Source organism: Hyposmocoma kahamanoa, unplaced genomic scaffold (assembly GCF_003589595.1).
Source record: "Hyposmocoma kahamanoa isolate Upper Pololo Valley unplaced genomic scaffold, ASM358959v1 99879, whole genome shotgun sequence".
Lineage (NCBI taxonomy): Eukaryota > Metazoa > Arthropoda > Insecta > Lepidoptera > Cosmopterigidae > Hyposmocoma > Hyposmocoma kahamanoa.
The window spans coordinates 7,753,457-7,776,868 of NW_020656077.1; the positions used below are offsets into that span (position 1 = coordinate 7,753,457).

The following is a 23,412-nucleotide window of genomic DNA, read 5'->3' on the forward strand; positions in this document are numbered from 1 at the left end:
GTCCTTCGTGGATCTCAGCTAAGATTTGTTTCCGAAGGGTGGTCGGTACCACTATCCTATATTTATAAATTATACAGCCTAATTCTATAAATAATTCCTGCTTTCTTATGAAGTATGGTTTTTCGTCATCGCAATTCGTGCCCGACGGCCAACCGAATTGTATGTAACCCGTTACTTTACTTAACAATGTATCTATTTTTCCGTTTCTTTAGCAATATCTTTAAAATTAATAGGTAAAATATCTTCAACTAAATTTATGTAACCTAAGTCGTCTCCGGAGCGTCCCTTTGAATTTTGGTTGTAGAATTACTCCTTGCCGTATTAACTCTATTAGTTGATTCGTTTGTTGCGGTGGCATTCTAGGAGTCCCAACTGACGCTTCCGAACTTGAAGATCCTGGAGGCGGGGAAAGATAGTCGTTAGTGACCTTGTAAATAAACACCCCTGGTTCGGGTGTCTCTACTTCTACACGTCCAGGATGTGAGTACATGCCTGGACTACTGAATGCATTAAAGACTGTGTTCTCACAATTAGATCCGGTTTCCTTAAGTAGCTTAGATTTATACGAACCCTTCTTTCCGAAAGATTCTGAAAATCTGTAGACGGTCTGAGAACATCGATTGCTGTGCTGGCTAGTGCCCCTGATTGGGCGTCTGATTCCGCTTCGCCGGCCTCATCCTGGCTCATGAAATGCTCCTCGTTATCGCTTGAGATTAATGTGGACTCTCTCAATGATGACCTCTTGTCCTCCTTGCAATTTCTTTCCCATATCTACCCAGATCTGTCCAGGGACTATGGTGGAAGTCGAAGGGGCTGATGTAGATGGACCCGCCACCGGGTCGTGGACTGCGGCGTCATCGACCATTCTGTCAAGATTTTCCTCCCATTTCTCTTTCTCGACGTTCTTCTTTGCCGATCTGAAGACTTTCTGATCAAGAGTGGAAGGACGAGTTTTTTCATGATTCCCGATAAGGTGTGTTGTTATCGCAGTATAAGGTCGAGATTCCTCCGATATAGGACATTGCCCATAAGCATGTGTTAAATCGAGTTTTGTGAACAAAGTGCCACCACTAAGATTTGCAAATAATTCTTCGATGCGCGGTAACTCGGCAGTTTCGGGTTAATTGTGATTTTATAGTCACCACAGATGCGTATGTCTCCGTTTCGCTTAACAACAGGAACGATCGGTGTACCATAATCAGAATAATCAACACGGTAGAACGAGCCATCGGCCTCGAGCCGCGCGACCTCGCATTCCACCCGAGCGCGCAGCGACAGCGGCACGGCTCGCGCGCGGACATATACCGGGCTATCATCCGTGAGCTGTAGACGAATGGTTTGTTTACATGTACCTTGATGATTATTTCATGGAGACTTATATTATTTATTTCGAGTGCCCGTAACCATTCCCTACCCAGCAATGGTCGCGCTCCATTCTTAATTATATATAAAGGTAATGACCTCGCCTCGACACCATTTAAATAGACATCTTCCGCGATATAACCGAGTGATTCAATTCGTGAACCCGAGTAAGAACGTAAACTTAAATTATCTGATTTGATACATTTATTTGAGAATAACCTTCTATACATTTCCTCACTTATCGCAGAGATGCGACTGCCCGTGTCCATTTCACATGTAACTTCCTGTCCTTCTATTAAAAGTTTAATAAAGTACGGTTTGTTACCTTGAGCAGTCACCTGAATGTTGAACATGTCGTCCGATCCGTCACTCATATAATTATGTCGTTTGTCGCCTCGACCGCGACCATCCCGCACTTGTTTACACATCACTTTTAGATGCCCTCTTTGATGGTACTCATCGCAGTTGTAATGTGCGTATTTACAACGCTGTGCGCGATGCGTCTTGCCGCAACGCCAGCAAGTCGGGCCGCGGTGCTGGCTACCGGAGCCCGCGCCGCTGCCGCCGGCCGTCGCCTGTCGCCCCGTCCCGCGCGTGGCGCATGGCGTCGTTTGCCAGTCCCGACACAAACTGATCTCTTAGATTTTCTTCGAGTGTTGAACAGGTTTTACATTTGGCAAAGTTGCAGGTAGCCGCGAGATGTTTTAATGCTTGTAGGTATTTCATAAGTGTCTCATCGGGCGCTGCCGACGTAAACTAAAAATGTTGCGGAAGCTAAAAAACGCTGCGGTTCTAGATGTTCCTTTACCAAGGTCACCAATTGACCGTATGTTTTATCTTCCGGTAAGTCCGGCGAACACAAATCGCACATAAGCGAATACTTTGCATCACTAACTACCGTTATAAGCATAGGCACTTTCAAATCGTATTTTATTTCGTTAAGTAAAATATACTGACTTACACGGCGAATGTAAGCTGGCCACTGTATTGAGCTAATGTATATATATATATAATAACTGGCTCTGTGGCCGAACGGTTACCATGCCGGACTGCCACGCAGAGGTCCCAGGTTCGATTCCCGGACCGGGAGAAATGTTTGTATGGGCTACATTTATTTCTCTCGTGACTTTGGGTGTAATTTGTGATTGTCTATGTGTGTGTCCATGGCACTCGCGACACAGGGTTTCCCTAGTGCGGGGCTATGTTGAGTGTGTGCGTGTGTGCGTAATATTAAACGGTTCAATTTTCCCGATAGGCATTTTATATACAATGTTAGGCACACGCGGTTACAAGAGAGAAAAAAGAATCTATGGTAATAATCATATCCTCAGCGCCGGTGCACCACGTCAATGAAACACGAGAGTTAGCAGTTGTCTGGTTTATTATAAAAAGTGCAAATTACCCTACTCCAATTATAAAAGCCGATGGTTGTTCCAGGAACAATGCATACATGAAATAGAACAGAAAAACTTGGCCTCCTTCATTGAAATCACTAATATACCTCTTGAAGAAAACCAAAAGCCCATGGAAATAGTAAAAAAACTGGCAAACCATATTAACACATCTGCAGACGAGGTCGAATGTGCTATGAGACGCTCTGGTAGGAACGATAAACCAGGTGTCATAATAACGAAACTCAAAAGTGAAAAATTCCAAGAAAAATGACTCGAGTTATACAAAAGTATGGGTAAGAACGAAAATTCCAAAATTAGAGTGCGAGACCTTCTCCCCAGTGCTCAAATGCCAGTAGCAAATAACCCAATCTACCTTAATGAAGCTCTAACACCGTTCAATAAGAGATTGTTATGGAATACGAAACAGGATCTCAAAGATAATTTCAAATACATATGGTGTAAGAAAGGATTGATACGCGTACGTAAAGAGGGAGTAAACGAGAAGAGTATCATAATAAGAAGCCTAGAAGATATCAAAAAACTACAATAATCTACTTTAAGTCTCTACACCGTAATTTTACTTAAATAATATTCAATTAGCACCATATTTAATAGTTAACAATGGAAGAATCTGTAATAAGTGATGATATAATCACGAAATTTTTGACTGTCCTAACCTACATTGCTTTGTAAACAATATTCCTAGTAACAATATTAACCTCTTGTGCGTGCATGTTAACATCAAATCAATGACAAAAAAAATCTCTTCCTTTGAGCAAGTGGTCTATTCTTGTAAATCTATCCTAGACATAGTAGTAATTACTGAGGCGAATATACGGACAACATAAGCTGTTTGTATCACTTGCAAGGCTATGACATGTACAGTGCACTACGAAAAACAATAACAGGTGGTGGGTAATCATTGTATTTGTAAATAAAAAACACAAAACGCGAAAATCAACACAAATACTCAATCTTTTGAATGTCTACAAGGAGTAATTACAACAAAAAACAACTATTCTATTCATTTGTGTGCTGTCTATCGTCCACCAAGTAATAGCAGGCACTTGTTTGTTGAGGAAATACACAAATTGCTTCACAATGTTAATGAATGTAATTTCCTCGTCGACACCAACATCGATTTGAAACTGGATTCTCCTATAAAACATAAATATAGCACAGAGATATATAACTCGGGCCTCGTATGCGGGATCACAGATTTCACTAGATTGGATTTTTAAAAAAATAAACTCAGTAAAACGTGTTTTGATCACATTTTTGCAAGATCCCACTCACAAGACCTGTACACCGCGGCACTAGGAACATTACTGGCGGATCATCGTATGATCGCTATTGCTTGTATAGGAACCACCAATACAGGTGATTACAAATTTAAATTAGTTTGTAACATAAAAAAATTATCTCAACTATTAAATAACATTGAATGGGAATCTACAAATAATTTAGAATGTCCAATTAAAATTTACAATTATATACACAGTTATATTAAAAAATGTTACAAAGAATCGGAAAGATGGTAATGGTCAACCAAAACACAAGTGGTATAAGTGCTAACTGGTTAAGCAAAAGAATTACAAATGCGTTTAAGCGTAGAGATAAATTGTATAACGACTTGCTCAAAGACTGCAATAGTAAACTACTAAAGGAATATAACCGTGCCAGAAATTTTGCCAATATAACAATACAAAAAAATAAGAATAAAATAATTAGAAATGAAAGAAACAATAATTTAGGAAACTCAAGAGCTCTTTGGCACTTACTTAATAAAATAACTGGTAGGACTGGTCAGACACTCAGTAGACTTAATTCTTTTAGTAAATGCTACGCAAATCCAGTTGACATTGCTAATCAGTTTGCCCATGTTTTCGAAAACAGTGTTAAATCGATCATACCTACTTGTAAAGACAAAATTCTGGATAAAAGTAAACACACTAACTGTGCAAATGTGACTATGAGGTTTCAAAGGCAAATAGTGATAGAATTTCTATAATCATTAAATACGTTAGTAGCGAAAAAGCTCCAGGTTGTGATGGTATACGTGCATATGACGTAAAAAACTTGTGTAATAGGATTTCACAATCTATCGCCAGATTTATTAACCTCAGTGTTGCGTCTGGAAAATATTGAGTTGAAAACAGGCATAGTATTTTTGCCACGGAGATATAATTATGTTACCTACTATATAATATTCAATAAGTTTACAATTTTTTAAATTGTGTAGATGACGACTGCGCAATGTGCGACAAATCTGTATTGTTTGTTGCATTGACTTACAATTATAAGGACGTCGGGTCCGCGCTAAAAAGTGTCCGAACTTATAGGGCGTTAAAATCGTATACAGAGCGTCATTCACGCTCTAGTCTTCGTTTGTTCGACTGACAGCGAAGCAAGCAAAATTAGACAGTACTGCGATGACGTTACACTTTAAATTCAACGTTTTAGCTTTTTCATATTCCTTGACATGTCACTACGTTTAAATAGGTTGATTTGGGACATTTTTTTCGTGGTTTTTGTATTAGACCCGTCGTCCATTTATTTGTAAGTCAATGGTTTGTTGTTTTTGTTTTGTTATTTGTAAATTGAAGAGTGTAATAATAATAAATAAATAAAAAAGTATTTGAATATTATCCGTTTTCGCCACATCCCACCTGCTACTAAACAGTAGGGTTGAGTGTAGGAACGGGATGGCGGAATCGGCCGGTGCTCCATCGAGTAGTGTGCAAGAGTCCGAAAGGCTAGACGAGTAAATTACTTACATAAAGTGATTGTACTACATTGTTGAGGAACACGTATGATCAGTTACGGAAAATATAGTAATATTTCTTATCAACTTGGTATTATTTCACGTCCACGAAGAGCGCTGCAACACAACTGAGATATTTTTAAAGTCAGAATCACATACCACATAGTGGTCAGAATGATATATTCTATCTTGTCCACACCTTCAGATACCATGAAGCGAGATTAAAAAAAATCTTACAATCATGATTAATCTGCTAAGTTGCAACAATTTCAAAACGTACCTCGTGTCCTGCCTTGCTTAAGTGCTTCACAAATCCTGCTCCCAAAATGTTCATACTGCGTATAGGATATGGAAACACGATCAATATTTTATATGCATCAGCATAACTGATTAAAATTAACGTAAACAAATAATACACCGTGGTAAAACACACAGATGCTATCAACGCCATGATGATATAAGAAATACTGGCCTTATAAAAAAAAACCCCAAGGTTAGATGTCCATTTATCTATCAGGCCAAAGTCTATCCAACCGCGACGTTACTAACAAAACGACAATCGCAAATTGCTGTGAGAAGCGCTGTGCTACGTCCAACATAACGCATATTGATCAAACATAAAACGCGCGATAGTCAGTATCCATACAAAACAAATCGCTCGAACTTCCAAAAATCGGTTAATCGAAAAATAATCTTTATTTCATAGGTAAGCGAATTACACTTGAGATCATCATACTGATTGCCACTTCTGAGCTCACATAAAAAGCAATAGACGTAATCAACCAAAATTTTTAGTAACAGTAGACCTTATCGAGTTCTTAGGTTTTTGCGATTGTTACACATAGGAAATGAAACTATTTTTGCGGATTTAAATAGCGTATATTTGTTTTTTCAAACAAACCGACGTTTCAGGCCCTTTACAGGTCCCATGGTCACGATTGACTGAGGTGGTATAGTCTTCAACCAGTTATGTCTAATATTAATGCAAACCACCCTATTTTTTCACTATAGTTACAATAGTTATTAATTAAATACCTTTTCGAGCTCAAAAGAGGTGCCTAAGGGCAACCTGTGGACTGAAACAGGCCGACAGTTGAAGAAACTATTTTCGAGAACTAAAAATTTTGACCTTGCCTTCATTATATATCTATGAAACAGCCTTATTTAAACGACGACACCCACAACTTTTTCCTGTAGTTACAAGAGCACATACTGATTAAATTGTACTGCTCATCCGTAGGATTTGCTCTTTGTAAATATACATTTGAATACATTTATCATTACAATAATTAATTTAAACATCTTAGATTGAGAATACCTGCAAGAGCTAATGCTAGGTCGATATATAAAATGTCCTGTAAGGAGTCAAGTTGACAGATCGTTATATTGCTCTTAATTTTTAACTTAATTTTTTATCACGTTAGCAGCGACATGAGATGCAACAAGAAATATAAAATAGGTAGTAAATAATAATATTAATATCAAATTGTATACAGCCAACCTGATGTCAGAATGACAGCAAATATTTTAACTGTAGGTAGCAAATGTAGCAGGAGAAATTAGTAACAAATAAAAACACGTATGGTAGGTACACGATATACATTTTTCAAACAGGTTTAATGTCGTATGTAAAAAAAAATTCTAAATTATAAAACCAGTGTCCCAGCCTCGATCGTAGTAAAATGAACCGTTTTCTTCTTCTTAACGCGCCATCTCCTACCGGAGGTCGGCTATCATTAGGGCTATCTTTACTTTAGACACAGCTGCCGGAACAAGGATCTTGTGCTCAGGTTTGCAAGGGTTGTAACCCTAACAACCCGTGAACAGGTTCACGGCAATGAAATGGGAAACTTCCGGTCCACAAAATTTATTAAAGAAGTAAAGTTTAAAGAAAGGCTGTAACAATATAAAGGTAAATGTAAAAAAACAGGTATAACAGTATAAAACACTCCCTACACTTTATTATTAAGGCACTTACCCCTAAATGGGTCGAGAAACTGAATTACAGAAATAGATATATGAAGGGTGTAGACTTATAAATTATTACACATGATTAGCTTATTAACAGCTCTGACTGTTGTGGCGGTCGAGCTGGGAGTGACCGTGGTACGAAAACGAAATGAGAAAGTGAAGGAAGATGGAACAATTCAAATTTAAAATTTAAATACAAGTAAAATAAAAAAAATGATAAGATACAAAAGGAGAGAGGCGATACAAAGAGGTGAGATGACGGTGTAAGGAGGCCCCACCGTCTCAGGTTGAACCATGTCCGGAGATTGTTAAGCCACGAAGTACGCCTTCTTCCAGGTGGTCTCTTCCTTGCATAATTAATTGGAGCAGGTCGTATTTATCATTACGCATTATATGTTAGCAGTGTATGTGTGTATGTCTTTTGACAGTATTCAAGACCTCTAATTTCTTATTCACCATCTGCAATACTCTTTCACTGGACACTATTCGTCCAGGATATTTTTAAAATTCTTCTTTAGACCCACATTTCAAAGGCTCCTTTAAAGGTGTAACTTGTAGTATACAATTTCATTCGTATACATGCACGCACGCACACACACACAGGCACGCACAAATACACAGACACACGTAATTTATTTAAAAGTGAGTTACTGCCTTACTTTAACCGAATAATTAATTTGTATTTTTGTTCATTAACTTCTCCAATGTTTTATTGAAGAATCGATACCCGAAGTTTTGGCCTGGTTTCCTATATTACAAGCTTTTACTTACTTTAGGTACCAGTCTCTTACAAACATAATGTTAATATATCTGACTGTGTATTTTATATTTTGAATCTAATGTTACTATTATGCTTGTGAACTAATAAAAATTATGATTATTGTATTATTACGTTATTTCCAAGCGGTTGTTCATACATTTAGGTTATAACCGTATTAGTGCGGGAAAAATTTGTATTCGAACTGAGGTAGTTAATACAGACTCTTAACAATAAAACTGTAATTAAATAAGATATAAAAAACCGCCTATATGGGGTTGTAGATCTCGTTTCTCTAATTCAAAATATGTTAATCACTCAATTTCGCTTACAATGTCGATTACGTCGTTTATGGTAAGGACAGTAAGTAGGTATTGTCCGTACATTTATTTACCTACAATGTTGAATAATGAGCATAAAATCATAAATCATTTGTTTACGTAATTGTATACAGAGTTATCACCATATTCTGCCTACACGTTCATGATTTGTTTTGGTACTTTTGCGTTATCATCTTTTTATGATAATAAAGATTTATTATTTCTTACCACTATTTGATATTGGGCATGTAAATTGAACATTTTGTATATTTTAACGTTCGTAACAGATAGTGTCGATAACAATTAGAATACGACCATTTTGATAACAAAAGTTTTTGTTATTCGGTGTTAGGTTTGTCGAACAATCATTTATAAATGTAAATAAACAAGTAACCTTGTATAATATACCTATACTTTTTAATAAGTGTGCAAACCTTTTCAATTATATTTCTTTTGGTAATTTATTCTAATCTTTGAATCGAACAATGGTTTTAAAACTATTTTAATAGCTAATAATCCAGCCAATATAAGAGTAGCAAGATCAAGGTACATGTTCTGGTACCAGGGTGTACCCTGGTACCAGAAAACTATATGTATGTTTAGCCGCTCATGCGATACATGCAGCCGTAGACGCATACCACACCTAGAGGTGCCGAAGATGATTTTATACCGATTTATCGGATATCGAAGTTATAACAGGTAAAAGAACTAATACTAATTGCTATTTCGGTAATTACTCTAGCAAACCATAAAGCTTTTAATGCCTGGGTCTGTCATTAAAAAAAATACTACTTCAAAAATACGTCACGACAATCGTGTCTGTTATTGTTTGGGCTGGTGATTTCGGTGTTTATTTATTGAAAACATACCGTAAGTAGCATTTTTTAAGTTTACCCTGAATAAAAATGTTTATAAACTATACTTTAAGGAGTAATGTCATGGTAAACGTTAGAACCACTCAAACGGAATATTATCATATTTACCCAAGTACATCAAAAATTTCATTAGTGCTTTTAAGTGCAGGATTTGCGGTGTATTACTGCATTTTATTTGAGATGTTTTTGTTGTAGTAGTAGAGGGTATTTATTTAACAATGCAGAATAATAATTTTTATTTATAAAAACTTGTATTTAAACTGAATCCTTTTCTAATTTGCGAAACCAAATAGCCGCCATTTTGCGGTAGGATGAGCGCACCGCGTGAGCGGATACAGTAAAACGTGCAATTTATTTGCCCGGCTTATTGTACAAATTCCGTCATTTTCAGACTCTGCCATTTAAAGAATCGGCCGTTTCCAGAATTTGCAAATCATCGATAAAAGGCTTGAAATGTCTATTTTTATGGCAAAGTTTTACATAAAAAGAGTCAGCAAGAACGTAGAATTAATGTTTAGAAATTTCTTACCACAAAATCCGTTTTCAAATTGTTTTTATTTCCCAAATACATACACTTACAAATGCTCTTTTTAGTTATATTTCTTTTCAGAAGTTATACTCGTCTTTGAACAAAACAATCGTTTTAAAACTATTTTAATAGCTATTAATCCAGCCAATATAAGGGCAGCAAGATCAAGGTACATTTTCTGGTACCAAGGTACATACAGTGCTGGTGAGCGCAGGTGTGGCGCCCCTTTAGTTTTGATAACATGCTCAACCCAGTGCACCAGTTCCTTGCCTGGAGACACTGGTCGATCGTGGTATATTAGGGATAACTCCTTCACTTTCGCTGCATACCTGAAACACAAAAAACTATTTCTCAAAGATCCAGTGCATTCATTTTTTGTAACAATAATTGTCATGTACTTTTTTGAATTTTTATATTATCCACGGATAGATTCATACCGGGGATTGCTAGTGATTTCCACAATAGCTGCTTTTAGATCATCAGCTATGGTATAGGAGAGGTCGACTCGCTTTGCGAAACCTTTATTTACGGCTCTGTCGACATTGTTAAATTGATCTGCAAATACTGGTATACCGATGATCGGCACTCCAAAATGAATAGTCTCAGTAGTTGACAGCAGGCCTCCGTGGGTTACAAACAGAATCGTTTTTGGATGAGCTGCAAAACAATGTAAGTTTTATCGTCAGGTATTAGTGAGACAATTATCACTTTAGAAAAAGATGATTTCACGTGTCGTACCCAAAATGCTGGGCTGAGGTGCCCATTTTATGATGTGAACATTTCTGGGTAAATCCGGAAGTATTTCTTCAAATTTCCAAAGGACGGTATATTTCAGTGTTCCAAACATTTTCAATAAATCTTTCTTTAATTTTTCCGGTAAATCTTTACTTTTTAAGTTAGAGCCCATGCTGAAGTATATAATGCCATGTTTCTCGTTATCGAAGATTTTTTTCAAATCCTGAAAATTGATAATTCTTATACTCGTCAAATAAAATTATTTATTTATTTTTAATGCACAGGTTATGATGGCGATATAAGAATGCATCTAGAACTTTAATACTGCCTATATACCTAATGTCCTATCATTAAGGATATTAAAATAACGGTTACCTATCAGTAGTTCGAAATGACATGTTCCAGAAATAACGTTTGGTCGAAATTTCACAACCTCGAAAGTAATTTTGAGAGGAAAAGTTTTTTTTTAAAACCCTAACTTTACCTAACCTAACCGAACCTAATCGTGTCTTGCGATAAACATTCAACATATCCTAAAATAACAACTGTTTCGTTATATTTCGGTTTTTGGTGTAATGAAAATTCGAACAAACGTTATTACGGACAAAAAAATTTTTGACTTTGTGATAGGTTAACTAAAATAACTATTTTTTAATTTTAAAAGAATTGTTGTAATTTTTATTATCTCTCGAAGGTTTATTGTCGACATTCGAGGACATTGTATTTGCACTTTCTTGAAGTAATGCAGTTTTATTTAATCTAGGTGGAGTTGATCAGCATTGACGTGCCCGAGTGAAGATTTTTTTTATGATTATATTAGGATGACGCTTTACGGAAACAGAAATTTCTAATATATGCACGTTGAGAGTGAATATTTTAAAATTTTTAAAACTATTCTGTAACCGGCAACTGTCTCTTTCTTCCAGCCGCATATAGCCATGTAATTAATAATTTGTAACAAAACAAAAATGTAACACTGCAGTGTGTATTTTTAGTCTTATAAACTTATTTGCTGTAAGGATTCTTCTAACTTCAAACCATTGATGTCATCGTTACATTTAGTGGATGACTCTGTTGGTGATAGCGGGAGTTCTAATACTGTTTTTCTGTTCTAAGAGGTTCTTTCTATGAGAACCTATTCTGAATGTGTTTAATAAACATTTACAAAAAAGAAATATGTTCCTACCTCCGGAAGAGGTTTAACATCGGGGTCAATATGATATCCACCTATTGGCTTATAGCTTTGAGGCAATCTTGTTGCTTGTCCCAGCGAAACATGTGAATTGCCCAACATCAGAGACGCGTTGAATCTTACATCATGAAATGAGGGTAACGATTTTCCTCTTATAGCCACTGCTGGGCCGAATACTGCTTGATATAGTTCCTCTTCTTTGGGCACAAAAAACCTGCAACATTAAGTACTTATAAGCAATAAATACAAGAAAATAAAGTTATAGTAAATAGATTCAACGTTAACTTGACCGCCAAGTTGTGTCAGTAATAAAGAATGAAGTCGCGCAAGTCATATTGAAAAAATCACTAAGTTGGTAATATAGTGACCGTTATGATTTTTAATTCAACACTCCAAGTCATTGACTTACAAATAAATGGACCACGGGTCTAATACAAAAACCACGAAAAAATTGTCCCAAGTCAACCTATTTAAACGTAGTGACATGTCAAGGAATATGAAAAAGCTAAAACGTTGAATTTAAATTGTAATGTCATCGCAGTACTGTCTAATTTTGCTTGCTTCGCTGTCAGTCGAACAAACGAAGACTAGAGCGTGAATGACGCTCTGTATACGATTTTAACGCCCTATAAGTTCGGACACTTTTTAGCGCGGATCCGACGTCCATATAATTGTAAGTCAATGCTCCAAGTAATTAATTCTGAATCTTCCAATTAGTAAATACACAATAACTCACAAATCCAAGTAAACACTTCTGTAAATTTGTTTCCATAGTTCTTGGACCCGTTGCGTGAAGGTGAACGGCGGTATGTTCCCCGTCTTAAAATCGGGATTGTAAGCTGGATTTAAGTTTTCATCGATCAACTTTGTGACCATCCAGTGAGGTTCCACTGTTGAAAACCATATCAACGGGCAATCGAACACCGCTGATAATCTGAAAGAAAATATGCTGATGTCAAATTGAATCGAGATCAGTTGATCTTGAATAGGATATAACTGCAAATTAGACAGCTCAAACGTCTGAATCGAACATTGGCTACTAATGAGATTTCTTTCGTTTTCTTCAACATGAACAAAAAAATAAAAACAATCAAAACATTATTAACTTATTTTTTGTTGCATTTATAATCTGTTCTGCGTAGGTGTTAGTCCTTCACGCGATCGAACCAAAAATTAAATTAAATTTCTATTCATGTTAGTCAGTTTTATTAATCCAAAACATAGGTAGGAAATGAAACTATTTTTCCGAATTTAAATCGCGTATATTTGTTTTTTGAAATATATACATACCAACGTTTTCGGCCCTTTACAGGTCCCATCACGGTTGACCGTATGAAAAATTTCCTATGTGTAACAATCGCGAAAATCTAAGAACTCGATACGGTACAATGGTATTAATAAAACTGACTAACATGATAAATAGATGAATATTTGATCAGCTATTGCGGTCTATGGAGAATATAACGTCGCAGGATGTTATATTGATTGTCAATGGTATAACATGATTATCAATGGTATAACGCTCAAAAGAATTAAAGTACATGATTAAACTACAAACAAAAATCAACAAAATTAATTAAATAAGATCATACATTAACCACATCTTGCAATCTGTAGCGGTCATCTATAATGTATTTTCTTTTAATTACATATTAATCTTAACCTTACCCGCTAGCCACTTCCCAGAACAGCCATTCCACTATGACAGCATCAAATTTTTGCGAAGAATCCATTACAATTTTCTGTACATTGTCATTTGTAAAAGTTCTGTTCCCTACGTTTGTCATTAAGTGAAATAAGTTGTCCATACTGTCCATATCTACTTTTTTTTCAAATATCGCTTTTATATTAATCAAGTTTTCTGTAAGGTAAAATACATTACACAATTGTATTTTCACGTTTTAACTACAGTAAGAACGTACTTCTGGCCGAGGCACTTGACTGTGGGTGGACTGTATTATAGCGCTTGTATTCTATTGTATTATTTTGTTTATAATTGTAATTTGTTTGTCAGCTTGGTACTGTGGGAACGTAGCCTTGGCAACAGTATAGTGAGAGGTACTATTTATTATTAAACGAGGAATAAAATCACATTTGAAGATTTATTGTGAGCTTTCCGTTAGAAGGCTCGACAAGAAACCCCAGATGTTCCTTTCAAAACAACCCTCCTTTTTTTATCCAGTTCAAATAATATAATCTATCCAGCCTGCGCTACAGTACTAACTCTCCTAAAGTGATACCAAAGTTCTCGTATATTCTATCTTTCAGAAGGCCGTATGTATGAGAATTCAATGATGAATGAAGGAATGGATGATAGTACAACACTGAACGCTTAATCCCGATATACTAAATAAAAATCATAGAAATGAGAGATGTCAAAATAAGTAACTAATTATTTGAGCGTAACGAAGTAATTGCTTCTTTTTAAGTCCCGACGCAAAAAGAGGAGACTTGTAAGTTTAAATGCTACGTCTGTAAATCTGCATGTCTCTTTGTGACGTCGTAACTACCAAATGGACTGATCTCAAAGCGGTTTTCTTTATTTGGAGGCTAATTGAATTGGGCTGGTACTTATTTATATTTGATGAACATCTATTCAGCTATTTAAAGATCATCAGCTCTTTTCTTATTAAGTGTATCTCAGTCATTGAATGAATATAGGTTTTATTTCCACTTATCCAATCGATTTCAAATTTGGTATACTATGGAAAATCGATAACCGTACGATAATATAACCTTGGTAATGGTAACTTTGATTTCGCGAGAAGAATAGCATGAGTGGGGTTACGTCAAAAATGTTTATTGCTTCATTAGATACAGAAAAATATAACCCACATCTTACTACAATGTAAGTCGATAGAGTAACATTGTAGAGAGTATTTGATGCTGCAATGAGTCGATTATTTCTGTCGCCGGGAACCAACCCTAAATTTGCTGCCTTTTTCTTTATTTTGACCATTATAAAAGTTGTTCGTTTGGGCAGTCTCGGCTCAATTGTGTTTTTATGTTCACCTGCCATCGCCACCTTTGTGTTGTATAGGATATCATTTTCACAAATATTGTAAAAATAAGTAAAAAAAACTAATCTGCTTCGCTCGCCGCCGCCCCCATTGCTATGCCACCGGGGCTATGGCCCCCTCTGCATCCCCCACATTACGCCACCGGCTGCAATCAGGACAGCCTGCAGACTATCTAATTCACCAGCTACTTTCAGTAGAGCTATCGCGTTTGCGTTGACTATTACTTTATTAAACCTTTTAAGTACACTGTTTTGTATTGGGGTTTTTAAAATTTTAATATTCGTTCTGACACAACGAGCAGAATTTGATACCATTATAGGATGCGTAAAACAGGCAGAGCACTACACGGTAGTGTTAAAATTTTATACAAAGTTTGCTTGTTGAGTTACGTCTTTGAAGTAGTTTATAAACAATAACAACACAAACCGTGAAATAACTCCAAGTTGCGACTAACGTCTACCACAGTCAGGTTTGGATGCATACTGTTTTTCGGAAATGGTGTGATATAAGTCACCTGAAATAAATGTGATAATCCTGAGATAGGCAGAGTACAAAAAAAACCGATCTCAAAAGTATTTTTCTTCAAATTGAAATGAGACCACAACTGAAGTAAACTCTTTCCAACAAAAAGAGAATCATCAAAATCGGTTCACAAATGCCGAACATACAAACACGAGTTATCGCGTAACGTGTATATACAAAAAAAAAACACACGAATTGAGAACGTCGTCCTTTTTTTGAAGTCGATTAAAAAGTACAAATAAGTATTTTTATTAAAATTAACAATCGAGAATAACAACGCATTACTGAATATTACTTCAGTAATTTGAAATATTCTTTGTTTTTTTTATGGATTCATCGCATTAAGTATAAGTACTTCGCAAAGCTAAAGAAAACATGTCAGTTAACAGAATAGAAAGTCATATAAGATGTATTCAAATTATATAGCACAAATTAAAGCTCTGATGATTTTTTAAACCAAAAGGACATACCGTTATGGATACCGAATTATGTTTCTTGACTAACGTAAGATTTTGTACAGTCGTAGAGAAAAGTGACACAACACTTACCTGATGTCCAGCTGCCAATAACCATCGCAGAAAGCCGTCACCTAGAATCGCATGACTCTTTCCTGGGAGTGCGAACACCAGTAAGATACTAGAAGCATCGATTACCGATAGCGATGCGAGTATCGCAGTTAACAATAACTTTACTTGCATTGTATTAAACTAAAAAAAAATCAACTATAAGTTTAAAATTTTCATATTTAAAGCATCGGGACCGGACACAGTAGTTAGTTACCTTGTAATCGATGTTAATAACTATTTACCAACACTAGAATTCAGCATTACATACACTGGCTAAAATATTATTTGGCAAAATCGATTTTTATCAGTGAGTTAGGAACAGTCACTCACGCGCACAGCAAACAAAATCTAAAAATACAACTCCGTCATATAAGATTGATATAGGTTGGTCAATTTGCAGTGGTTCAATATTTTTTTTAGGTAGATGACGACGCGACTTAACGACCTATAATAAATGTTTGTTCCGCGAAAATCAGTAGCTCAGAAGTCATGTTCCTTATTGTATTTTTTTAATAATGACACTTCTTTTAAAATGTACTACTTTACTCACCGAACCCATTCTAGTTTTAATTATATTTTGTTTATATATTTTTTTCTAGTTTTAATTATATATTTTTTTAAATTATATTTGGTATGGACTTAGAGTGTCTAGCATGCAATGAGTCAAATCGGCTACCACAATTTGCTAATGGCCTTGGACGTAGTGATTGAGATTACATAAAATTGTAGTGGTGTAACTATGGCAACTTCTTTAGTAATAAATATCACGTGCACCTCTCACAAAAATACTTCAACGATAACAAAATTCAGAATCTGTACCATAATATAATCGTTATTTCAAAAACTGAACTATATTTTGTTAAACATTAGGCCAATTCAAATTGATGGACATGAATTGTATGTGCGTGTGTAACACAGATGATTTGGGAACAAAAACAGACAGCAAAAATGTATTAAAATATTATTTAAAAATAAACAAAAATCATTTTACAATAAAATTAAAAAGTCGTAAAAAGCTTTTATCAGTTTGTGAAAACTTGGTATTTTCAAAAAATTGTATTGTTTTATATATGTACATACGATTTCTAAGGTATTGACTTACACTGGCCTAATGATGATTTTAAATGGGCAGGTACGACGCCTCTACCGACAAAAAATTGGTACTTACAATGGAATTGGGCCAGTATGTATAAGTTCTGAAATAAACCGTGATTAATGTTGGGTTATATAAAATTTTCCATTTTAATAAATTCGTATTTTACAGAAGAATAAATAGTTTTACGGACATTTTTCCTATATTTTTCCATATTTGACAGTTGATATCGGTCAAAAGTTGAAGAACGTAAACAATGGAGGTGTAGCGGGCTGTATCAATGGGTTAAAGGTTGGGTGCTAACAACGAGTGAGCAAGGCCAAGCAAATGTACTTACAGTTTAATAATTTTATTACAAAACACGTATATCGCTATCAAAACAAAACAGCAAAGTTAAATCACGAAATGGTGCCAAAAACAATGACGTGTAAATATAGAATTTAAGTATAAAACTAAGGTCGCGTACTGGACGCCAGCGGGACGGTGCGGTGGCGACAGCGGTGCATGTGACGGCTCGCCCGACTTAATAAAAATACATAATTGCCATAAGCCGTTATCGACGGCATCAGCGGCGCGGGCGGCGGAGTGGCGGCGGAACACGAAGATTGCGCTCTACTCGAGAGGTGCATGCGCGTTCAAACAGTAGTAGTGTCGTTCCGTTGTTTACCTACAGGCTTATCGTTAACTTTAGAGATGTCGTTGGAGGAAATCATTTCAGCAGTATTAGAAAGACCACAAATCGACCCCTCCCACGTAAAGTATCGTATGTCAAAATTGCCAAGTTTACCGGGGAGCCTTTTAAAGTTCTGAATTCGCTGAAATAAACATAACACGTGACTTTAGATTTCTCACTTTTATTCGGCAAATCTCGTTACACACGTTGAGTATCATAAAATCCTAAATATCGGTTAAATGATCTATTAGATGATCACTCTAGGTGAGTAACAAGCTTTGCCGAATGAAACGGAGAACTTTAAAACACTCCCCTGTAAACTTGGCAATTTCGACATACGATACTTTACGTAGGAGGCGTCGAAATATGGAACAGTAAACACATCATCCATTGAAATAGAAGGATTATTAATCTATTATGGGTGGAAATAAAAAACGAATTGAACATAGATAACATGAACATAGATAGATAATGTTTTTATTATATTTAAGTAGGTAAATCACTTTAGCGTATTAATAATATGCAAAATATTTTTTGAGTTTTATTAAATTACACCTTATGAGTGTACTTCATTATTATTGTAGACAAAATATTCTGTGAATTTTTCGCGAATGTATAGTGCTCGATTCAACGTCCGCGTCGTTCTATTGTTTTTTGTGGATTTGTTTGTTTTCAATGTATAAAACCCATGTATAAAAGTGTAGTCATTCTGGCATAATCACAAAATTTCTCCAGACTTTGTCTTTTATCTTCGTAATTTTGATGAAACTCGCCTTTTTGCTGTCTTTTTATATAATATCAAGTGACGGGACGAACAAGTCGTGCGCCTGATGTTAAGCTACACGCCTTTCCATAACAGTTGCAGTGCCACTCAGAGCTTAAAATTGCAAAGATTTGAGGGGCATTACCGCTGCGCCCGTCACCTTGAGACATAAGTTGGCAAGTCCCATGTGCCTGTAATTTCACCAGCGCGTTTACCCTTCAAAACTGGAACACAGTAATGCGGACATTACTGCTTGGCGGCAGAAACAGGTAAGGTGGCAGCACTACCTTGGACGAACTCTTTCACAAAGAGCTCTACTGCTCTACTGTCTTTGTTTGTAGTACAGGTTTATGTCTTCTTTTGCCCATAACAACTCATACCGAATAAAGGAACTACTATAGAAAGGTCACGTCGCAGTGTCGACATCGCACGCACACTCGTCACGTCATTTCGCCGCTCCAAACTTAGCGATCTGGCCGCTGGCATCCAGAACGGTCACTTTCACCGCTCCGCCGCCCGCGCCGCCACTCGTGCCGCTGTCGCCACCGGCGTCCAGTTTGTGGCCTAAAACTTAAAGAGACTATAAAATATATACAAAAGATATTTGTAGCGACTGCTGCGATTGGCTACAGGAGCCATTTACAAAAAAATATTTTTTTTACCTTTGATTCTTTTTTCTTTGTTGTGCAATCATTTTAAAACTCGTTTTACTTTAACTTGCTTTTAATTGTACAAATTTATTTTGTAATTCACGCAAAATAAAACTTCAAAGATATTAAATGTGAGCCTTCGAATTATATTTTTCCAATTTTTTTTAATTTCTGGAAAAATTTCCACTTTTAAATTTTTCGGAAAATTACCCAACCATAACCATAATAAGAACATACTACTGTATCGCTACTAATCTATATTGCTTGTAATCTATAGGTTATATAAATCAATTGAGGCACACAAGTGGTACAAAGTTACCAAATGTGTCACAAACGTGATAGCAAACGTAATTCGTGATTAAGTAATTTATTGCGAGTAACGTAATGAAAAATTAAAAATATAATATTTAATGACACATGACAACTAACATAGAGTGTTGTTTTGTCACTAAATCATATACGAAAGACATGCCTACATAATAAGAGGCCAAAACTAATTTTGAAACAAAATATTAATACAAATGCAACAATTGAGATAACACTAATTGTCATGTGCGATATTACAAAATCGTTGCAAATCGCCATGCCGTCGCAATATCAAACCATGATTTTTCAATCAGCCTTGTTGGATGGAGTGCCTTAGGTAAAGCGAAGCTTATTACTACCGCATACCGGGCGTACACTCGAGTTTTTGACAGAGATTGCTTCCTCTGCACATAAGATGAAACTTAGATTAGATATCGCGATTGTTACATACGTAGCAAATGAAAGTATGTTTTTACAAACTAACATTTCAGGCCCTTTACAGGTCAGTCAGCCGTGACCATGGGGCCAGAATATTGAATTTGGAAATAATATCCGCCTCCAGCTCTCATCTGCGGACTTGCCTATAAATAATTCGCATTTAGAAAAATTGAACTCTAGGCTGATGTGATGGAATTTATAAGAAACTGTATAGGTCGTCATGAACCGTCTCATTATGACTTTGGGCCATATATTACCATATATGGCCCATAGTTATCCAGGTACCATAATTTTAATTTTTAAATTAATTTAGATATGAATGGATGGCCAAAGAAAAGATCGCCGGACCAAGAGGTTCGCCCTGTTGACAGCCGGCGTTGAATTTAAAAGATGGTTTTTGTAAATTAATTTTGATTTTTCACTTAATGTGGACACGTTCACCTTCAGCTACACTTCCCCTTCGTTATGCATTCAATAAGTTCTCTTGACGTGGACGGTGCTTCGCAGCCTCCTGTGAAACCAAGCCCCGATTGAGACGGCTAAAAACTATTCATGAGCACAGAGGCGCAGATTTTTGATACTGTACGACGAATAGTGCAGCGTAATCCAATGGGCCTGTTGCCTGGCCGAGAGAGAGTGCTACAGTAATGCGAGCGCCTCTGGGGATGCGCTTGATGATGGTACTATTGTATTCTGGTGTGCTTAGCAAGATATTCAAAGAAAGAGTTTATATGCAAACTGCATGCTTTTGAGAGACTAACAAAGGGAGGGGTTGATATATGAGAGGAATCTCTACGATTTAAGATCCACACAGCAAATTTGTATGCCATAATGGCCGCATTTAGAGATACCGGATTGTACGGCATAGTTGTTTCTTGCACAGGATCACGATGTGAAGAAGTGCGGCAATGACTGACTCAATGTAAAAACCTCTGGGGGAATTGTCCATGTACCAACACCCTCTACTTATAACCAGGGCCATCCCACTGATATGGTTCCAAATTTTTGGTACATAATATTCAAAGCTGATATTCCATACAAGAAAACTGACTGGAAACATATTGTACAATCTTCCTCTTTCTTTGCATAAGCAGTGTCTGTGCAGGATGATATACGGATGTGGAATGCAAAGTTACTAGTTGAATTACTATGACCCCCCCAACTCATGGTCGGAGAAGATAAACGATGTGTTAAAGAACCCGAATATACACGGGCAGTTCTCCTATCCAACTCTTCTTCGCTAGCATCTGTCTTTTTCTTGATTATAGTGTCAATGACAGCAGTTAATCCCTGGTCACCCTTAACCCAGGATCAGGGACAAAGATTGCGTGAAACTATACGATTCCATTTCCTGCAATGGTTGTCTTTTAACTCTGATTCTGGTAGGGGCTCCTATATAAGGAGGTACTGGTCCACTTGATAAATTCCAATCAAGTGTAGAGTCCCTTTCTGTCATGAAAGATATTAACCCTTTCATACATGTTGAGTGGAATCATGTCCTATATTACCATGCCAGCACATCAAGAACGGACCCAAATATGTAGATGACATATTTGGGTCTGTTTTTGTTGCGCTGGCATGGTAGTCCCTTCTAATGGTAATTCCCATCTCTCCTCCCTTAGCCATTGAGCCAATTGTGTAAGACACATACCATCCATGATGTGAGATTGTGTAAGGGTCTGGTCGTCGAGAAAATATGTACTCCATCATGGTTACCTTTATAGACATTATGTCACGAAGTACTTCTTTCTCTGAGCTCCATTCTTTACAGGCAATAGTGCTTCAGAATTTATTGACTATTGTCTCTTGCTTGCCTACATTAGACAATGTTAAAGGTTTAGACATCAGTTTTGTATTGCAAGGTTTGATTGTTAAAAAATCCCCCACTAGTCTTTTCTTATCCTCTTCCAACTCTGGTGTAATGAGTGGCATTAACACCTGCTGCCCGCACCTCCGTCCAGGCGGAAACGTCACGCATGTGCAAGTCAGCCCCTGCACGTGCATACGCCGCTGTAGCTGCTTGTACCAACCGACCCGCCACTTCGAAACTCGAGTGGCGGCAATGGGCTAAGAGCAAAAACAATCCCCGTGAGCCTGACTCTGAAGTTGCAAAACCACTGAGGTAGACGGACCGGTGCAGCAATAAGGACGGCTCCACAAAGATGATGAAGAGGAAGCCCACCAGCCGTAACCAGCGTGGCACAGCACCGACAGGACCGAACTTCCTGCTGCGTCCGGCTATACCGACGACGACGACTACTGTACCTGCCACGAGGAGATAGTGGAGTACATCAGACAAAGCCAAATACACCCTGAGGGTCCCGGCACAACGTAATTTTCAATTCGTTTGTGGTGAGAGTGTCGACCGAACATCTATCGACTTTATTAAAGAAGAGTTTTTGCCGAAGGGTGTCATATATCGGCGATTGCGCGACCGGTTACCTAAAGATAAAGATAAAGATAAATTTATTTCTGTATAAAATATTAACCTAAATACATACATAAATCTTATTAAATAACCTATTGCTTACATATATGCGCCAAATTGTCGCAAACAATGAAATTATTTTATGTTTACCTTACTTTAATTAAGGTTAGTAGTGCAAATTAATCTAGGTGATACCTAAACTAAGTAAAATTGTTTACTTGTGTCTTAGGTATCTAAATTGGTGATTATAGCATAACGGTTAGTCAACATATTTTGTTCAATAACAATAAATTACAATAATACATAAATCTTAATTATAATAGCTGGCGTCTTAATCATATTTATATTACTTAAAAACTGATATAAAATTTTCAGTGTCATTGTAGTTAATTCTTTTTAACCAGTCTTGTACAGTTATTTTACATTGAAACTTATTCATAGGATATATAGATAGAGAACGATTTATTTTATTAGTTGATATTAGGAATGATTGTGGAACATTGTTCGGAGTCACACGTAAACGATTCATATTCTAAGGAAGTGTCTAGGCCATTTACAAAATCGTTTGTTACATTACCCATCCTGTGCTATATTGTCTTGCTGTGCGGCGGTCTAGGCACCCTCATAATCTATGGAATTTAAATATCTGGCTTCAGCACTTTTTCTCGCTGGGCACAGCGCATCTCCCGTCCTATGTTGGCTTGGTTTGTTGTACCTCTGACAAGAAGCACATTTAGGTGGATCCTGCAGTTTCGAGCAATCTTTAATTGTATGACCTACGCAACCGCAGTGGCCACAAGTAGAGTCGGTGTCTCTACAGTATTTTGCGGAATGTCCATACTGCTGACATTTGTAACATCTAGTTACGATCGTGAAGTCCCTAACGGGGCAGGATGTCCAGTTTATAAACACGCGCTCCTGTTGGATTACCATTTTTCTCGTATCTGCAGGTACTTCCAATATCCGGGCGGCGTCGTGGTGAATGTTCACTGATCCCACGGCGCCGACTCAACCGGCGAGAGGGAAACCCGGGGGGGTTTTAGTGGGGTAGGCC

General features: G+C 36.8%; 1 protein-coding gene across 4 annotated transcripts; it reads right to left on the minus strand.

The window, feature by feature from the left end:
- Positions 1-9,957: 9,957 nt before the first annotated feature.
- Positions 9,958-17,687, minus strand: LOC113239362 (UDP-glucuronosyltransferase 2B15-like). 4 transcript variants are annotated; one of them, XM_026476340.1, is made up of 10 exons: positions 17,438-17,687; positions 16,222-16,355; positions 15,990-16,148; positions 15,346-15,433; positions 13,568-13,760; positions 12,636-12,833; positions 11,894-12,113; positions 10,711-10,930; positions 10,410-10,629; positions 9,973-10,301 (listed from the first exon to the last, which is right to left on the minus strand). In XM_026476340.1, the coding sequence occupies exons 3-10, from the start codon at positions 16,137-16,139 to the stop codon at positions 10,034-10,036; spliced, it is 1,557 nt and encodes a 518-aa protein (XP_026332125.1). In that variant the 5' UTR covers positions 16,140-16,148; positions 16,222-16,355; positions 17,438-17,687; the 3' UTR covers positions 9,973-10,033. The 4 variants fall into 4 exon arrangements, with proteins under 4 accessions (XP_026332122.1, XP_026332125.1, XP_026332123.1 ...); XM_026476338.1 differs by lacking the exon at positions 16,222-16,355 and adding an exon at positions 17,176-17,203; XM_026476337.1 differs by lacking the exon at positions 16,222-16,355 and having other exon boundaries at positions 9,958-10,301.
- Positions 17,688-23,412: the final 5,725 nt, after the last annotated feature.

Excerpts from the sequence above, each read along its gene's own strand:
- LOC113239362 (XM_026476337.1), bottom strand. The coding sequence starts at position 16,139 with ATGCAAGTAAAGTTATTGTTAACTGCGATACTCGCATCGCTATCGGTA. Across the intron at positions 12,114-12,635 it reads AGAAGTGTTTACTTGGATTT|GTTTTTTGTGCCCAAAGAAG; the intron begins GTGAGTTATTGT and ends TTAATGTTGCAG. Across the intron at positions 10,931-11,893 it reads ATGTTAAACCTCTTCCGGAG|GATTTGAAAAAAATCTTCGA; the intron begins GTAGGAACATAT and ends ATCAATTTTCAG.